Source organism: Chlamydotis macqueenii, chromosome 1 (genome assembly GCF_036417535.1).
Source record: "Chlamydotis macqueenii isolate bChlMac1 chromosome 1, bChlMac1.mat, whole genome shotgun sequence".
Taxonomy (NCBI): domain Eukaryota; kingdom Metazoa; phylum Chordata; class Aves; order Otidiformes; family Otididae; genus Chlamydotis; species Chlamydotis macqueenii.
In genome coordinates this window covers 47,075,261-47,093,990 of record NC_141556.1, presented here as the reverse complement: position 1 = coordinate 47,093,990, position 18,730 = coordinate 47,075,261, and the positions used below count along the sequence as shown (strand labels likewise).

Below are 18,730 nucleotides of genomic sequence, written 5' to 3'. Positions count from 1 at the left end.
TACACACCTTGAAAAGGCTGAGTTCACCCAAACAAGTATGCAACCTCTAAACTTGCTGTAAAGAATGTTAGTGCCTCTGTATGGACATTTAACAAAAGACTTCTGCCATTTTGTAACTGAACAGGGAATTTTTACTCAATTTTTTTTTAATAAGATATTTCTTATACTGCTAAAGATGCAGGAACTAACAGTTGTTTGCATTATGCTGGAGTCTATTAACATTATATTAATATTTTTGATTGAACAAAATTCCCTAGTTCAAAGTACACGGTATCTATGAAGTTCAATTCTCTTTCTAGCAGTCTTTGAAGGTACACCACCATGCTGTGGAAGGTTAAACATGTTTTTCTGGAATTGTTTCCTAGCCCAAGGAAGCTGCACAGCTTATTATGCTGTTCCCATCCCAGGATAATTATGCAGAAGGTTCTGCGGCGGTTTGGTTTTGTTTTGGGGTGTTTTGTTTTGGGTTTGATTTTTTCTTTCACATCATTGCTTTTTGTTTGAGAGTGACTGATGTGTGTAGACAAAATTTCTTCTGGTTATTTGCAAGAGAAAAATATATCCCGCATGCAGCACCCCTGGTTTGTAGACAGGCACTAAATATTAGACTGCGGAAAGTAGTTTTTCAGTTTTCAGAGAACACTAGCTGTACTGCCACACACAGAATGCTATAAAAATAACATATCTATTTAGGATTATTAAAAAAAAATGTAGCATTGCAATGTATGTAACACAGTAAGATATGATATTTTGATCCCAGGCAGGAACGTCTTACCTTTTCGTAAGCTATGTTGGAGGTTTTGGGGACAGATTCTTCTTGCTCAGTTGAAACACTAAATGAAGAATGTCACTGTTTTGTATGGAGAGGAAGTGAGGTGAAGGATGGGTGGAAGGAGGTGTCTTCCAGCCTTTCCAGTCTTAAGCTGTCTACCTAAGCATAGCAGGATTCCTAGGCTGAAAGTCAGAGAAGCATAATTTTGGTTACATGGCAGCACTTTAGAGAAGTAGCAGGTTCTGCTGCAGTTCCAGACTTTTTGCCAGGCAGAGGTGGATTATTGAGCCTCTGCAAGGAAAAGCCCAGCCGTGTACACTCACCAAACTGGGAGTCTTCCCGGTGCTTTTGTGGGATGCAAAGTTTGCAAGAGCCTGGGGTGGGGCTGGTAACTTCCCAGAATTGTTTTGATCTTCATTGGGTCTTTCCAAAGGAAATTTCAGGATGGAACAAATGCCTCCAATTTCAGCCCAGAGCTCTATGCCCTGGAAGCAGGTATGCGAGCAGCTTTGCTGCTACAAAGCACAGACTGATTTTGCAATAAACTCATCTGACAATGAAGTGGTAGATGGCTGATGGAAGATGCCCCTTACTCTTGGGATGCACCGAGAGCTGTGAGAAATGTTGCGCTGGACAACCTACACACAGTGCCAAAATGTTTCAGCAGCTTTTGCTTGGGGAGAGTGCTTACTCTATGAGAAAACTGAAAATTCTCACAGGTGAGTGCTTTGCTCTTAAGTCCTATTAATCATCAACTTGCCTATCCAAACGCCTATGGTTCAGCCAGCCGTGGTTAATGAAGGCTGAGTAATAAGACATAGTTGATGGCAATTCAAATTAATTTAAGGTAAACTCAGTAACTATACTGCCCTGCCACCTAGAAAATAAAGAGCACATGCATCCTTTGCACCCCACGTGCACAGAACAAACCTGTGTCTCCTTCAGGGTAGGAGGATCTTCTGAGCATGTCTGCTTCATGCCATAGAGCTAGCAGGGAACGAGGAGCCAAGTAAGAAGTCCCTGGAGGTTTTAGAGCTACATAGGTATTATTTCACAGGTTGAAGCCAAGACACACTTATGTAAGATTTCAGCATGTTGTTTTCCTTTTGAATATACTGAAATTGCTGTTAAGGTCCAGAATAAGGTGCAGTTCAGTAAATATCCACAACTGAGTAGAAATCTAAAGCTTCCTATTTCCTCCAGATAAAGGCTCTGGCAGCACACGCATTGCATGTTCTCTTGCTTTCCTTTATATGAAACCCTTCATCCACAGCAATCTTCCTGTATGTTTACTTCTAGCTTGACTTTCTCTCTTCCAGTATTGCCTAATCAAGGTGCATACTACACTGCACGTTGAAAAGAATTTCTGTCCCATTTAATCCTTTATGATTCCAGTCTCCGACACTTTGTACATACCCGTTTGTAGGAAAGCGTTTCCTGTTCTTCACAATATCTATTTCCCTGATAGAGCTAATAAAAACTAAGAGACTAAAAAAAAAGAAATCAGATCTGAATGATCATGCTTTTAGCTGTAATGCAAAAAGAAAAAACCAAAAAACCAAAAACTTAGAAAATGAAGTCCTAAAACATTTCATCTGCAAAACAGACAAAAAAAAAATTTCTGTACTCAAAGACTGACCTACAATTGCACGTTGTCCTTCTGCAAGTGCAGTACCCATAAGCATCCAATTGTCTCAACTCTGCATGCATATCCAATGAATCCCTGCATGTATTCACCTCTAACTCTTTACGCACATACTCACCTGCAAATGATCCCAAAATTAATCTGACAAATGCATGAGTCTGCACTGAAATTACATGCACAAACGTGTGTAACACTTAATATGCTTACTGCAGCTCTACACATAAGGCTGAACTATTTGTGTATGTATGCAAAGATTATATGAGACATCTCTTCAAGTGTTTTCAGCAACCACAGCAATTGCATTGAATGAGAAAAGGGCTACAAAATATTCCAGTTAGTATGCCTATTCCACCCTTGGAAATTCCCAGTTCTTGAGTATTTGTGAAACGGGGAGTTTGAAAAAGGGATGATATATATGGTGTTCCTGCATATCAGAATGGCAGGGAGAGAAGATAGGTTGACATGAAAGGGGAAAAATGCCTGTTGATTATTCAGTCCTATCTGCAAACAAACAATGCCAAAATTACTCTTTGATAGCTTTCCTATGAGCAAATGCTATTTTGATTATTTTTCAGAAGTTATACCGCTTCAATTTACTGAATAATTTTTCTCATGAGTTTAATTTTAAAATGGTTAACACATCCTAACAGGCTACAACTCAGCGCACTGACATTAGTCAAAATACTTGTTTTTATTAAAATTTCCTTAAAAGAGGAAAGGGGGCATAGTACCTGCTAACAGACTGAAAGATATACCTCCAATATCCTTCAATTTACATTATTCTGATGATTTTAGTTAGTTAAACCTGATAGCACCTCTTAGTGTCCATAAATCTAACAATCCTTGCTGGTCCCTGAAGAGCAGATACTTGGATGGTCAAGATGAGAGCAGCGTGACAGAGGCTCAACTACAGAAATCGAGAATGTGCCTTTCCTTCCCTCTTTGATTTACAGACCAACTGTGGTGTGGCAACGGGAATCTGGGAGGTCTTGATACAAGGAGAATCTTGGCCTGCTCCGTCAGAGAGAAAGTACCTTTTCTTACTACTTAGTTCCTTCCATTTTCAAATGAATGTTCCTTTGTATCACGTAGAACAATGAACAATTCTTTTGTAAAACAAAGGTTTGGGGGGAAGACTTAATATGCAAGGTCAACATACCAGCTACTTTAGCTACAATAACAGAGTTATTCACCGACAAGACAAAACAACAGTTTTCAAGGTGTGGTCAACAGATTCCTGGGAGCACTTCACTACTCTACAGGCAGCACTTTAAACTTCTATATAAAGAATGGCTGCACACCACCTACCTGTTCCTGTCTGCAGCTTTTAAATCATGTTTTTAAAAACCCACTTTCCCCCTCCCCCTAGTTACTACTGTGCAAGCAATTGTTGTGGTAACATTATAAATGATATATAACAATGAAAAGGTCTGTGCAAGGCCTTCAACCATTTAAGATCCCTCCCACAGAGATAAATATTACATCCGACAGCTGGATTACTGCTTGAAGTAGAAAGTGAAGCAGTTAGAGAAAAGATTAAGTTTTAACAGCACAGTTGCTAAGGAATACTTCTACGTCATGAAATAAGACAAAACATGAAGAGTAAGAGTTAGCTTTAATCATTAATTAAATTATTACTGAATTAATCTCTTATGCATCTTTTCTTTCTTATAATTGAAAACATCAGGTTTAGGTAATCGGTAGTGTATTTAAACAAAAATATATGCACTGCACAAGGATAAAAGCAACAATGAAATTGCAAAGATTTTCATTTCATGTAAGAAATTAAAGTGATGCATTAGTGGAAAAGTGTAAATGGGAATATTTTAGTAGTCAAAATAAATATTTAATAAAAACCATACACCCATGACAAAGTATCAATATAACAGAATTTAGTATTTGGAAAGATACTGTCTACATCTCCTTATGTTAAACACTGCTAAATTCAGTGGCTTAATTATTATCACACTGCCTTCAGCAATCATTGCTTGTATTAGTGTTGTAAAAAGTTATGAGAATAGAAATACTGTTCAGTGACAGAAATAGTAAAGCTAGTTTACTATAAACAAGAAAGAACTTACTACATCAAGGAGTCAATCCACAGCCATTGATACAAAGTCAATAAGGACTACTGCATAGCATACTGGCTACTGTACCAAAAGTGCATTTATCAGCATTCAATGAACTGGGAAAAAACTGAGAAAACCACCCTTTTGTATATAATTTTTAAAAACAAACAGATGACTGACAGTTGAAGAAAAAACATACATTTCCTTGAAATGTAAAAGCATAGTCTAAAGACCTTAAGAGCACCATAAGATTTCTATCATGTAAAACAGTCCAAATAATTAGCATTGTAAGTAAAGAAGAATTAAAGAATTAAATTATACCGTTCCATATTTAGAATGCAACTGAAAAATTTAGTTGTTGTTGCATTCTCCTATACTACAACCAGTGGCATTTTTATGACTTTTTGTTAAGTTCTGGAAGCATATACTGCAAAATAACCCTTTTCATGTATAGCAGAGGTCTAGAAAGACTTTAACTGATGATGTGTAAACTGAAACATAGGTAATGTTAACAAAAACAGATTTACATGTCAGAAAGCAGCAGTGTCTGGCTTATTCCATTAATTCTCCATTCAGTTCTTACACTGCTTCTTTGAAAGTAGCATACTGAATATCCCTGACTACTAGTGATTTTTATGAGTGCTATTTTCTCACAATTAGGATTTTGCATTCAAGATTACTCTCAACCTTTTACCCTTTGATTCCCACCTATCCCCCACATCGTATTTTAAAGTTGCAGTTTTCTCATGTAAAACACTGTAATCCCTTTTGCTGCTTGCTAAGTGATATGCAGTCAACATTATTTCTATTTTCAAAGCACTGAGACCACTTTCCAGTTGGATCATATATTAAACAATAATTAAAAATAGTATTCTGCCTTTATTCTATTGTGACATGACAAAGACTATTCACCATTCAATATACGTTCAATCTCTTCTAGTCTTTTCAAAGCAGCCACTCTCTTTTTCTCAATGTCTTTGATTTCTTTTGTAGATTTTTTGGGAATCTCTTTGTCCATATCATTTTTCTCTGTTCGTTTCTTATTTTTTGAGGGCCCTTTATTGTTATCAATTGTTGTCTGGGTGGTTTTCTGCTCATTTTTTACTTCTTTCAGATTTTGAACTGAGTTTTTTTTTTCTGCTGCTGCTGCAGTTGTAGTCCCATCAGCTGGAAGTGATGGCTGTTCCGTAGCACTCAGTGATGCAATTTTACTTCTAACTATGTTTAGATGACGCTGAATATACTCTTCATGAGGTGCCAATGCTAGTGTTTCAACCAAACATTTTTCCGCTTTTATTAAGTCTCGCTCTTCGAAGTAAACCACACAAAGATTATGTTTTCCTTGTACATTATTGGGATCTAGTTCCAAGATTTTTTCAAAACACATTTTTGCTCCAACTATATCCTTTTTTTGGTTCATAAGGATATCTCCTTTCAAAATCAGACCTTTGGTATGATCAGGGTAATATCTTAGTAGGTCTTCCAGGACAGGCAAAGCCATCAATTCTTTTGCTGTCTGAGAATAAAGCAGTGCCAAATTGAACAAAGCACTTCGGAAGTTTGGCTGTAACCTTATAGCTTTCTTCATCCATGCCTCTGCTTCCACATCTTTTTTGTCATCCATTGCCAGCATACCCAAATTGAAGTACCCATTGGCATCCTGTGGTTCTTCTTTCACATAATTTAACAGTCTTTGTTTAGCTTCAGGTCTAAGCTGAGCATCACCTAAATGACAGAAAATGCATTTAATTCTAGATTTACTCCGAAGGATTTTTAGACTAGGCCTGTAAAACACTAATTTTTATACAAATTAAAATGTAACATCTTTAACATAACTGTAAAAGGGAAAGGGTTTAAAATGCTACTTTTTATCACTGCTGTGTAACTGCAAAAGTAAATTACATCCACCTTCTTTTACAGAATGAAACTATTTACAGTTGACTTGTAGCCAAAGTCAGCATCATTATTCTATTATCTGCTGAATTATATTTAGGTTTGATGTAACAGAGACAAAAGGTGTCTCTACAAGTTTAAGAGAAGTTTTCATGTATGGTCAAGCAAATGGAATGCAGAGAAGACACCAGTTCTGACAAACCAGCTCTTACACAGGCAAGCTCGTAGTGGAAGATCTCATTCTGTTAAAGACAGACTGAAACATTTTAAAGACAGAGATCATATACGGTGACTTCAGACATAGCCAGACTAAAATATCTTCTAACAACAAAACAATGAAATCTATAACACACATACTTTAACTTGCATCAAAGTTTGAAAAGGATATAGTAAAGCAATCTTATCTGATAATACCAGGATTAGCTAGACTAGCTTGTACTCTGTGCTATTTTCCTGAAGACTCCAGTGAACATATCTTAGTAAGGAATTCCAGGCACAGACCTACTGAAGGATGAGGGAGCAGGGAGCACATTTTAACCGCCTTCTTTCACCACCTGAAACAGTGCTGCACCTTCCAGTACAAATAACTGAATACTAGATAGCTAATGCTTGCTTGTTTGAAGCCCCTTGTGCTTCTACAGATGAGAAACAAGACATTTCTTGTATTATCTCACTTACAACGTGAGAAAAGATGGAGAATCATCCATTTGCACCAGCTCAAATCAACTCCATATGATCTCTTAGGAGTAGTTTATCATCCCAACAAAAGGGAAACAAACACTACTAGTCACTTGCTAAATACTCTTTGCAAAGCCTTGCAAAAGGCTTACACTTACTCATACAGCTAGAAGCTATACATATGAAAAAAACAAACTCAAGAAAATCCGACTTAATTCATCCTAATTAGTAGTATTACAGAGGAACTTGCAAAAACATTCACATTTCCTAGGGCTTAGATTTAAAGCTTACATAAGCCAGCTATATTTTTTTAGTCAATAAAGAATGAAATCAATCAATATCAATGCAAAACACAGATATTTACACATATTTTACTAAAGACTTTTTTTAAGATTATATAGGCACAATTTTGAAGATGTTTGTGTAACACTTCTTTACATGTTATATTCTAAAATAGTACTTGTATCAAATATGCTGATTAGCTAAGGTATACGTACACTTTGCACAAATTCCATACATTACCAATAAATTAGAAAGCTGACTGTTAAAACAAACAGTTTCTTCTTTGATTATGCTACCAACTTCTGCTTCCAGGAATAAAATAATTCATTAAAATAATTAAACAGTATGGATCCTATAAATGCAAATACACAACATTTATATAAAGGACAACTAACATACCAGATTCTTGCATTAGTAGCGCTGAGTTGAATAATGCCAGTTTATGCGCTGGGTTGAGTTCTAATGCGTGGTTGAAATTCTTCAGGGCTTCTGTTGGATCTTTCAGCTCAATGTAAACAATTGCCAAGTTGTACCACAGGTCTGCATTGGTTCTGTCTAGTTCTAGAGCTCTAAGATAAGCTTCCTTAGCTTTCAGAGGTTTGTTCATTTTTAAAAGTAATTCTCCCCTGTTGAAGAATCAGATTTAACCTTCAACATTTATTCATAGTAATATGAACTGAATAATTGACAGGTTTTTTTAAGTTTGTTTTCCTATAGACAGTAGATGTGAGATAACAGTGGTGTTTTTTTTTTTTTATTTGCTTGTTTGTTTTAAACACAAAACACTACAGGACCTCCTTTACATACCATTCCCAAAGCTTTCAGCTCTCAAAAGCCTGTATACAACAAATGCATATGCAGCACAAAAACAAAAAAAAAAAGAAATGATCAAGGGTTCCTGATATTGGCTCTGGAATTACACTGCAATAGCTATCGTTTAGTTATCTTTGTACCTCCTTAAGTCCCAACAGGAAACACAACTAACAAAACAGTGAAGAATCAGATGTAACCTTCAACATTTATTCATAGTAATATGAAAATAATTCACAGGTTTTTTGTCTTCCTATAGACAGTAGATGTGAGATAACAGTGGTGGGTTTTTTTATATTTGCTTGTTTGTTCTAAACACAAAACACTACAGGACCTCCTTTATGTACCATTCCCACAGCTTATTCAAGAATATGTATCTCTGTCTCTAGAAGTACAAAATGATACCTGCTGATGTAAGCCTGCTTGAAATCTGGTCTCATACTAATTGCTTGTCGATACAATTGATCCGCTTCTTCAAGGCGAGACTCATTTGCTCGAATTAAGTTTGCAAGATTGATATAAACATTCAGATGGTTAGGAGCAACTCTTGCTGCATACTTTTTACCTGGAATAATCTGTCAAAAAAGAATTGCACCAAACACAGATCAGTAAAAATATGAAAGACAATCAGTATAGATCTCCTCTTCCCTCTGACACATTTGTTTTAAGGTATCACTAGACACTGGTGTGCAAGCTCTTAATGATTATAAACAGCAATTCCTCTTTCACAGAAAAATCACACCAAAATACAGAGTATCATTCTACAAAGACATAGATTACTTTTATAACATATTTGAGAGATCAGCTAATTAAGCTGATCTCTCACGCAGATAGCCATTAGAAACGAACAAGACCTTGCAAAACTTTCCCCATTCAAAGAATATTTCCTAAAGTCTAAACTGACATTCCATCAGACATTTTCATCCCTTTTTTTAACCCTCCAACCTAAGCTAAGTGTAAATAAGACTTTACCAGCCACTGATACAGCAGATGAAAAGTACTCATGAAAGAAGAAAATACCATGACATTGCAATGGTTGTACTGTTTATACTTTATCCATCTAGAATCTTCATACCATTTCACAATACAAACTTTTTAATGCCATACTTCTACGCAAAGGATTGGTGTTTTTTGTTGTCAGTCTCATTTTACCCACAGCTTTTATTATCTTCCTACATTCTCCAAAATATTCCTCTCTTTTTCTCCTAAAGAGCTAGAATAATTAATATTTGCTAGATATAAATATAACTTAACAAATGGTAAAGGTAACAAAGCACATGTTTTTACAAGTATGTTCAGACAAAATTTTTTTTGTAGCTGCTGTGCCTAACTTCTCCCACCTTTAAAGCTACATTTAAGCCTTCACTTGAGGGCTCAGAAACCCCGTCATCATCAACGTGTTAGCCATAAGCGAAAATAAACCCACTATGACTAGAAACTGTAGGTGTACATTTTAAACTGCTGCTTTCTTTTATATCCTCAATTTCAGCAAACCTCCCCCCAAAGCAGTATAAAAAGTAACTTAAAATAATTTTAACAAAGAAGTTCCAAGTTAGCATTTTTTTTAACAGCCATGATTGTATATTACCTACTTCTGATAGGCTTTAAAAAAACCCTAACAGCTTTTAATTGTACAGCAACACAGAGCGTCAGGAAAAATACCAAAAATGTATCATGAATATAGGTCTGAAAGAGTTCCCTCCTGTGGTAGTAGATAAAATAAAGTTACTAATTACCTGTGGCATCAATGATTTAGCAATCATATATGATTCTTCAGCTTCTTTAGTTTTGTTTAAGTTTTTGTAAGTTCTTCCTACATTCATGTGGGCACCAATGTCATCTTAATAAAGAAAAGAAGGAAATTTCAAATACTTCTGTGCAGCAAGTATCATGAAAATAAATACCTAAGCCTTCAGAGTAGTGTGAAGTAGAGGTATTGCATAAAGACCAAGAACAGCAACAACAAGCAATTCTATATTACTGTTCATCTTCATTATGAAGCTGATAATTTAACCATGAACCAAAGATGCATTATAAAGTTACTTGGGAAATGGTAAAAAAAATTGAGGTCATACTTCCACGTATCTATCTTTACTCTCTTGCTATAGTAGAGGCATATAAATTTAAGGTTATTTACTAGGCTTCTAAAAGGAAAAAGAAAAGGTTGTCCAGTACTACCTAGAACTTCTTTTGAAACAATATGTAAAATAACAGTAAATGTGCACTTTGATACTACCTAGATTTTTAATTTTTTTATACACCTCCTTAGTTTTAAATAAGAAAATTAAATAATAATCGGGTTTCATAAGAAATTACAGTTTAAATTAATTCAGAAAGAATGTCATCACAATAATAGCTTTAAATGGAAAGTATTTGCATCTTTTTATAGACAGAAACTTTTCTGGAGGTCTTTTTTTTGTGTTTATGTCAAAAAAGCTATGGATCTTAGCGTATGACACAGTTTGATGCTCAGTTAGAGAAAAAACAGATCATTGAGAAGATTTGGTTAAGGTAAGCATAGCATACTGAAATACTAGGAGTAGGGAGACACGATTCCAACAGCAACTAGTCAAAGCTTTTACCTGGTTGCACTTGTGTGGCTTGTATGAAGAATTGCAGAGCTCTTTCAAAATTCTTCTCATTTTCTAACGCATGTCCCACATTGTTCCATAGTTTTGCATTGTTCTTATTTACCTAAAAACAGAAAAAAAAAGATACCAAGGCATAAGGTACTAAGCTGAAATTACATAATTGACTTTTTTTTAACTACGTCTTAAAGATGTGATGGATTTTATCAAGTTGCTATACATAAAGCTTAAGAAAACACTGCATACAGAATGACTAGACTGAATTTGCTGCTCAATATCCATTTATGCTAGTTATTTACCACTAGAAAAACCAAATGTTTTAAAAGTCACTATAACTGTTATGGGATGTTGTACAAACTATCCTATCATGCTATATGCACATTGAAGAAATTATTCTACGTGTCAAACTTTTTGTAGATTTTTGTGCTGAAATATATCGTGCTTTCACCCAGATAAGAGAACACATTCAGTTGCTTTAACACAAGAAAAAAAATTATCATCTATTTCTTGCACATGAATTCCCATGTGTGCATCCCACTGCTTTTAAAGCACTCCCTAAAGCAACTAATAGGATGTTAATACTGTCAATGTAGAAACAAAAGTGGCAAAACAATCATCATTTCTCTCCATTTTTATATGCTCCACTGCAACTTTTGAGAAGAGCAACACAAACTTTCCAGTATCCTTTTCAAATAGAATACAGTACCTTTAAAGCTGACATAAACAATGTGTATTCTGACTCCCAATCCCAGTTTCTGTGCAGTGTTTTTAAGGCATGAGTGAATAGTACCGCAGCCAAACAAACCCAAGAAATTCTTCTTAGCACACTATGAAGTAAACCAAACAGATCTGTTATGAGCACACAAACAATTCTAATTTATACTAGAGTATTTCATATGCTAGGAGGCAAAAAAACTAAGGACCATTATTTGTGAATGGTATATTCCATAGTATTTGCCTCCTCACCATATGGTGCACTACAAAATTTGAAAGAAAAGATTCTGAATGGCTCTGATGTCCACTTCTAGCATGGCATGTCTGAAAATTTAATCAGTAAAATATATTTTAATATGCTGCAGACTGATACAATGCATTATATAAACTTCAGTCAGTAATCATCTTTGAATAAACTACAAATCAAATTTGGCCAAGTAATTTTTTCCCCAATCCTTAAAAATGTCTAGGATTTAAACAGAAAACATTTGTTCCTTTACAAAAAAGAGATGGGTTACACTACCAGGCTTATAGGTAAAGTCCATTTTGTAGTAATGTGTAATGTAAGTTACACCACATTTCAGAAATGTTTGGTGCAGTCTGAGGCTTTTTAAATATATGTATGTATGCTTACATATATATAAAAATAAAAAATTTATAAAATAGATACGTTTATACATGCATGTGTGTATGTAGATATAGTTTTAAAAAACGTTATAATACCCTCAGAATAATCTACTGGTCTCCTAAGAACTTCCCTGTTTTCAACTGTTCACATGACTGCCAAATGGTCTCTTGGTTATTACTCTGTGTTCTTTAAGAACATGAAACAGAATAAAAGTTATAACATAGCACATTCACACTGGTAAAAGGTAAAAGCTCTACCAAGAAAGCTTGCAGTTATAAATATGGTTATCTTCTATGAAATTAAAATAGATAAGTTAAACCAGTCATAGGTAATACCATCTTACCTTTTATTTGATAACTTCCTCCATCCATGTGCTACTAAAATGCAGAATCCCATGCTAGGAACATACAACACTCGTTCTGCTACTACGAATCCAACAGGAAAAAAGAGGTTTGATGCAGGAATGAATGGTAGCACTATTAAGCAGAGTGCCTAGAAAAGAAATGCAAATGAATTAGTAATAAAGATTAGGCAGTGACAAACTGCACCCAAGAAACAAATTCTGAAGCAATTAAAAAAAAAAAAAATCCCAGAAAAACAGGCATACATAGTAGATCTTTGGGTTTTTGGGTTCTGTTTTTTTCTTTTAAACATTAAGATCTGTTTTATATTGAGACCACTCTGAACATGGCAAGTTTTAATCTGCAAATGATACTATTCCTTAATTAAGGGCCTACAAGTGTATTTGTTTTTCTATACTACAGAAAAGAGCAGCTGCATGACAAAACACTAGGATCAAAGGAGCAAATTCAAACCAGTGGTTTAATAAGAGCTTGACATACAAAAACACGACAGTCTGACAACCTTGGACATTGTCTATTATAACAATCAAAAATTTATACCAGCTTATAGAATACAGAAAGCAGTTATTTTTACAATACAATAAAGTCCACTTTTACTTTTGTAAAAAATGTGAAGAAATAACATAAAAATCAGAATCAGTCACTGAATAAACAGTATTTACATAGTGCACTAAGGGCACCCCAAAATATCTAAGATGACAAGGAACTTAAGAACTGCATAATTGTAGCTCTTAGGTTGGTGACAGACATCTTAACAAAAGGTGTGTGTATTAAAAAACAAATAAAACCAGCTCTTGCAAAGGAAGTGGACATGACAATTTGCTTTAAGTCCTAAGTGACTGTTAAATACCAGTTTTACAATCTCTGGTACCAGAAAACACTTAAATAATTATTTCAAAATATCTGGCCTCCAAGTTACAAAAAACAAAACTCCTACAGAAATTGAATGTTTCTTTGAGGAACGAAAGAAAGAGGAATTTTCTAGAAATTTTCAGTACAACTGGCTGTCACCTTGTGTTTAGATTTAAGCATAACGTTAACTGCCTTTCCCATGCTAAAACAGGTAAAACATCCAGTCTGAAAGCCAATCTAGGATTTCATATATAAAAAAGCAATGCTGATTTACAACTTCAAGTAAGGTTTTAGCTCGTATTTCAAGGAGTCAAGAATTTGCACACGGACCATAAAAACGGCTCAGCTGATCCACAGCAATTCATTAAGCTACGTGAAAATAAATACATAGTTGAGTCTTGGAAGAAATCACAAGAATGTTGATTGCTTGCGGACAAAATTTAATTTAATGCAATTTCACATTCCTCTCCCTTTCTCCTTTACATTTTTAGAGTACATGACCCTTATAGAGCACTATCAATCTGTAAAAGTAAAATCCTCAACACTGAATTCTACTATCTATTTTTGTAATCCACCTTGAAATGCAGGATTTATCATGCTATCCCTAAGCCAGTCCTCTGTATCAGTTTTTAATTTAGTTACAGCAAATGCCTTCATACTTTTGGGGGTGGATTATGGGAAGTGAGGGTATCATTCTGTATTTTATTCTGTTTTAAGCAGCCAAACACATTTGTGAGCACAAAAGCCAATGTTCAAAAGCATGTTCAAAGCGTGCTTTAGCTAATAAAGTGCTGTTTTGCAAGTGTTTTTACTGTAATGTGAATAAACTCTATCTAGCTTTGTGATGCATATAAGGCCTCCACATAGGCTTACATGAATCAACTTATTTTATAAAAATCTTATGATAAACTGATTTGAAGTCACCTCTTCAGATTTTTAAAAAAATAGTTTTATGTTATTGCTAAGAAAATGCAGGTTTTTCTGGTTTGTTTTGAATACAGTAAGGACATCAGTCCCACAGTCCCATGAGGTCAACGTTCATATAGTGAAAGCCAACTCTTTCCAGTGGGTTTCACTGGAAAGGATTCTGCAGCTAAAATAGCAAGTGCTTGGTCTCCACCGAGTGTCTATGGTCTAGGCATCTAATAAAAAGTTTTTTGCATGTTCTGCTCTGTGCAGTTCTTCTGATAACAAATGTTATACAATGTTTTGCCAAACTTCTTTTTAGATCCTTTCCCTCTCCTTAGTACACTGTCCTTTAAATACAATTTTTTGGGCAACAGACTCAAAGACCTAGTGTAGATAAAAATGCATTATCTTCTGTTCATTTATGCTTTCTTTCTATCATAGTCTTTCAGCAGATGGAGAGGCTTCATTCAAAAAATATCCTGGTCAAGCAACTAAAAAAGACCAAAAAAAAGACAGAAAATATTAAAGTATGCAAGAAGAAAAAAAGTGTAAGACAAAACTCTAAATACAGCCATAAGCTACGAAGAGTACCTGAACTGCTAAGTAATCAGTCAAAAGTTCACAAGGAAACATTTCAAAGCCTGAAACGTAAGCATAGGGAGTAGAGAAATAAATATTGTTAAATTTAGAAGTACTGAAGTCTTGGCATGACATTGAAAAGTGTTAAAAACATATTTCAAGAAGCTTAAGGATATCTGCCTACTCCTGACATTTGCACAGTAACAAGCCACCAAAGTTTGCAGCTGAGTGGCACAAAGTACTGTCTTCTCAGAAGGAAGGTGAAGCACCCTTGTTTGGGACACTTAGCAAATGTCAAGATACTAAAAAGCTTTTGTTAAATTTCACCAGGCAAAGGAATGTCTATATCCAAGAAATTCCATGAACAAACAAGGGCCATGATCACAGCTTGATTCTGAAACCTGCTGAAAAGTGATTATAGATCAGTACTATTCTCAGTACTCAACATTTTCAGTACGCTTAGTGTAACCTTTTTATAAAGGTCATTTAGTCTGACAGTCAAGTTATCTGATTGTTCATACGAATAAAGTAAACAATGCTCATACATTGTTTCCAGGGCATGTCCTTCACTAATGTAAGAATAATTGATTACTTCAAGCAGCATAAAGACATCAATCTGCCAAAGCACATGTTCCGATTTATAATATACAATCCCACTTTTCGCTAGTTTAATATTGTCAGTTGGTTTAAAAAAAAAAAGTCATTTATCTGTTTTAACATCTCCTAGTTCTGTTATTTTGAAAAGACAATTTTAGAACCTATAGCAAAAATTAAAATAAGACAAAATGAAACACAATCTACCCACTTACCAGTTATTTTCCCTGGGCATGACTGGTATCAGACGAAAACTGACTGAAAACAAGTCCTCCAGCTTTCACTTCTCCCAGTAATGAGCTTATCCTGTGAGATTGTACTTGGGGATAACTGTGGAATGTCCACTGGCACTTGAGGAAGTGGGAAAAGGAATCCCTTCTTCTGTCTTATCCCTCAAGCAGCACAACACCAAACCCATATCCACATCAGCAAACACAGAAAGACACATTCAGAGACACTTGTGACCTCCTTTTCTCTTTTACATTTCGGTTCCTTCTCTTTTCCCTTTTTTTTTTTTTGCAAAGTCCAAACAAACATCTTTAATTCTGCATCAGGGCTAAAGTTGTACCTTTTCTCATCCCATAAACAAAAGCAACTTGAGACTTTTCCCTTAGATCAGGCTTCAGCATGACAACTCAGGGTCTCGTGCTAATGGCAGAGCCAAAACATGCTAGAGATTTTTAATGGCAGAAGCTCTTTAGAAAGCTCTATCACTCCTTCAGAGTGACACTCATTACAGTGTGAAACATCAAACAGTGCAGTCAATCATGGCATCAGCTGTGATGAAGCCTCTATTATACTAATACTATGTGGCATCCATGTGGATAGCACATAGAATTCATACCTGCCAGTGTAATACATTTATTTTGACCAGTGCAGATTCAGGCTTTTATTAGCAGAATGGACAACCAAGTGTGCAAAAGAGATTTTTAAAACTAGTAATTCAACATAGTTATCAGGAACATTGGCATAATCTGTGCAAATTGGTATCACTAAGTCAGCATTCACTTTCTTCACTTTAAAGATGGTGCTATGATTTCTCTAGCAAGTCTGACCGAGAAGCCATCAAAAAGAAACTGTTCTCTCTCCCTCTCTCCCTTGGCAGAGTATCCAGTCTACATCAAGACACTAATGGCTTACTGGAGGGCAGAAATAGGCTTTGGTCTACAGTGTTGCATTTTATAGTATCTAACAATTAATTTTTAATATAAAATATTGCAGTCTCATTTCCTAAGAAATTAGCTTCCAGGCACTTAGATATTATGTCTGAAAAAAATCAGCATCATACTGAAGGTTATATACACAAAATAGGTACATATTAAAGGAAAATAACTTTCATTAAACAAGGCTTATACTGTGTTAAGCGACACTGAAGCTCACACACTGGAGCGAATGATCTCAGAAGAATCTTCCCATTAAAAAACCACTTGGAATAATAAAATCAAATATTAAAAAACACCCTCAAACAAAAACTGACTTACAACAATGTATGCTGACAATTCCATTAACCCTTTCCTCTTCTGAGTGTTACTGGGTAGGTAGTAAATAGAAATGTAGGAAAACGGAGCCTTAAAGTTCAAGAGCTGTCGTAAGAAAAAAAGTGAACCATTCCCCACACACATTTCTACTGCTATCAGTGCACTGGAGAAAAATTGTTTCAGCTTATGTAAGAAGAAAGATTAAACTACTTGACATTTTTAAAGTCCTTTAAAATGGTAACTTTTTTTTTTTTCTGGGTATGTCACTTTGCACATTTATTCTATCAATAAGCTAAGTTTCTTTTCTTCATACAGTTTCCAAATTCAGGACAAGAGGCTTATCAGCAATACTACAGATGATTTCCAGAGATTTTCTAATGAACAGACTGCCTCACTGCAGTGACAGGACAAGAAAAAACATGTGACTCAGAACTGTAATGTTAAGTCTTGCTGTGAATCAAAGTGAATCAAAGTTTGTGAGCTGATTAGCAAAGAAATCCTTAGTCTTAAATTGGGCATAAATATTCCCACCCATCTGAAACTTTTGTTGGCTGAATTACGTATTAATAAAGTACACTATTTCTGAAGTAGACTAAGATCTATGCATGTAGGTTTGTTGCACATGTAATTGCACCACTGATTTAATACAAAACATAGTAACAGCTAATTCCTAATCTTGTCAAAATATGCAATGCAAGCAATCAACAAGATGACTGGTTTGGATGAAAAAATACTAGCTCATTTACTCCTTTTCATTTCCTCCAAAATATTCTTTCCTGTTAATCCATTTCAGTTTTAAGGTCATATAATACTGAAAAGCAGGAACCAATCTTACAGGTTGACAAAATCAGTTTTCCCTTAGAATATGGAAAAGACTACAGATGACTGCCTTTGTTAAAAGAACAACAAAAAAAAGGAAAACTTACATCCCTAAATGTCAAAATATGTCCTTTTCTTTTATACCCATGGGAAAGAAAATAAAGTAATTTGCTAAATACATAGCATGACTACTGACATTCAGTTTGCAGGGTGGAAATGCATCCTGACCCTTAAAATACATTTTAGTTCTACTGAAAACTACCATTTGCTAGTTGAGTTCTAAATACCTAAGAAAGGCTGCAATACAGTTTACAAATAAATAACAAGAGGCACATTTATTCTCATCTCTGTCTATTCTTCTCCATCTCATCTGTGATAGTCACGGACTTAAGTGCAATTTAACAGTTTTGTTGCTACAACAATTTTCCTCTTTTCTTCTGTGTTCATTTACAACCCAAAAGGAGATGCATGTAAAATCTCTGGGTCATAACAGATTAGGCATGTGACAAAACAACCTGTGACTTACACTCTTAAAAAAGGACTAACAAAATGCATCATTCATACCATCAACACAGTCTTGGAGGAATCCCCAGGATATCGGAGACTGAAGACAATCAAAGATCCCAGAAAGCAAAAGAAGGTAAGAGTGGCAACATTTCTAACATCTAACAAAGACTCCACGAGAGGAATAGTTCCCATTGTCCAGTCACAGCATAATTCTGAGGGGTTGAGAAGAAGCCAGGCATTTACAGGGAGGAGGTAGTTGAAAGTCAGCTGTCTTGTTGGGGATGGACTAACAGCAGCTGGGTTATCAAACCTAAAGTAAGAGAAAGGAGAAAAAGCAATTTTTAATGAAAAAACATATTGTCTTAATTCATTTTGTGCTCAGAAACCAGCAAGCATTAGATTCATAGCTAGAACTACCAATTACAGACATCTACAATATCTTAATCTTTGTGGATTTGTCCAGTATTTAACTTGGGAACCACGCATGATGATTCATCTTGGTGCAGGATGGAATCTCCTCCAAGCATAAGAAACCGGTTTGAGATATAACC

The 18,730-nt window shown here is 35.2% G+C and overlaps 1 protein-coding gene and 1 long non-coding RNA gene across 11 annotated transcripts in view; both read right to left on the bottom strand.

Annotated features, from left to right (window-relative positions):
* LOC147602015 (uncharacterized) overlaps window positions 1-1,144 on the bottom strand; it is a 32,704-nt gene extending 31,560 nt beyond the window's left edge. For 2 of the 8 annotated variants that reach the window (XR_015258801.1, XR_015258802.1), the window contains exon 1: window positions 776-1,144. This is a non-coding gene — a long non-coding RNA (uncharacterized LOC147602015). The remainder of the gene's footprint in view (window positions 1-775) is intronic. The other 6 variants (XR_015258809.1, XR_015258807.1, XR_015258803.1 and 3 more) reach the window with 5 other exon arrangements.
* A 1,945-nt stretch (window positions 1,145-3,089) lies between these two features.
* The window catches only part of TMTC3 (transmembrane O-mannosyltransferase targeting cadherins 3), a 34,417-nt gene continuing 18,776 nt past the window's right edge, over window positions 3,090-18,730 (bottom strand). For all 3 annotated transcript variants that reach the window (XM_086749976.1, XM_086749967.1, XM_086749983.1), the window contains 8 exons: window positions 18,237-18,489; window positions 12,423-12,571; window positions 11,444-11,564; window positions 10,732-10,843; window positions 9,886-9,989; window positions 8,555-8,724; window positions 7,739-7,965; window positions 3,090-6,211 (listed from right to left, as the gene is read on the bottom strand). In XM_086749976.1, coding sequence (XP_086606102.1) covers window positions 5,391-6,211; window positions 7,739-7,965; window positions 8,555-8,724; window positions 9,886-9,989; window positions 10,732-10,843; window positions 11,444-11,564; window positions 12,423-12,571; window positions 18,237-18,489 — 1,957 coding nt within the window. In that variant the 3' untranslated portion in view covers window positions 3,090-5,390. The remainder of the gene's footprint in view (window positions 6,212-7,738; window positions 7,966-8,554; window positions 8,725-9,885; window positions 9,990-10,731; window positions 10,844-11,443; window positions 11,565-12,422; window positions 12,572-18,236; window positions 18,490-18,730) is intronic.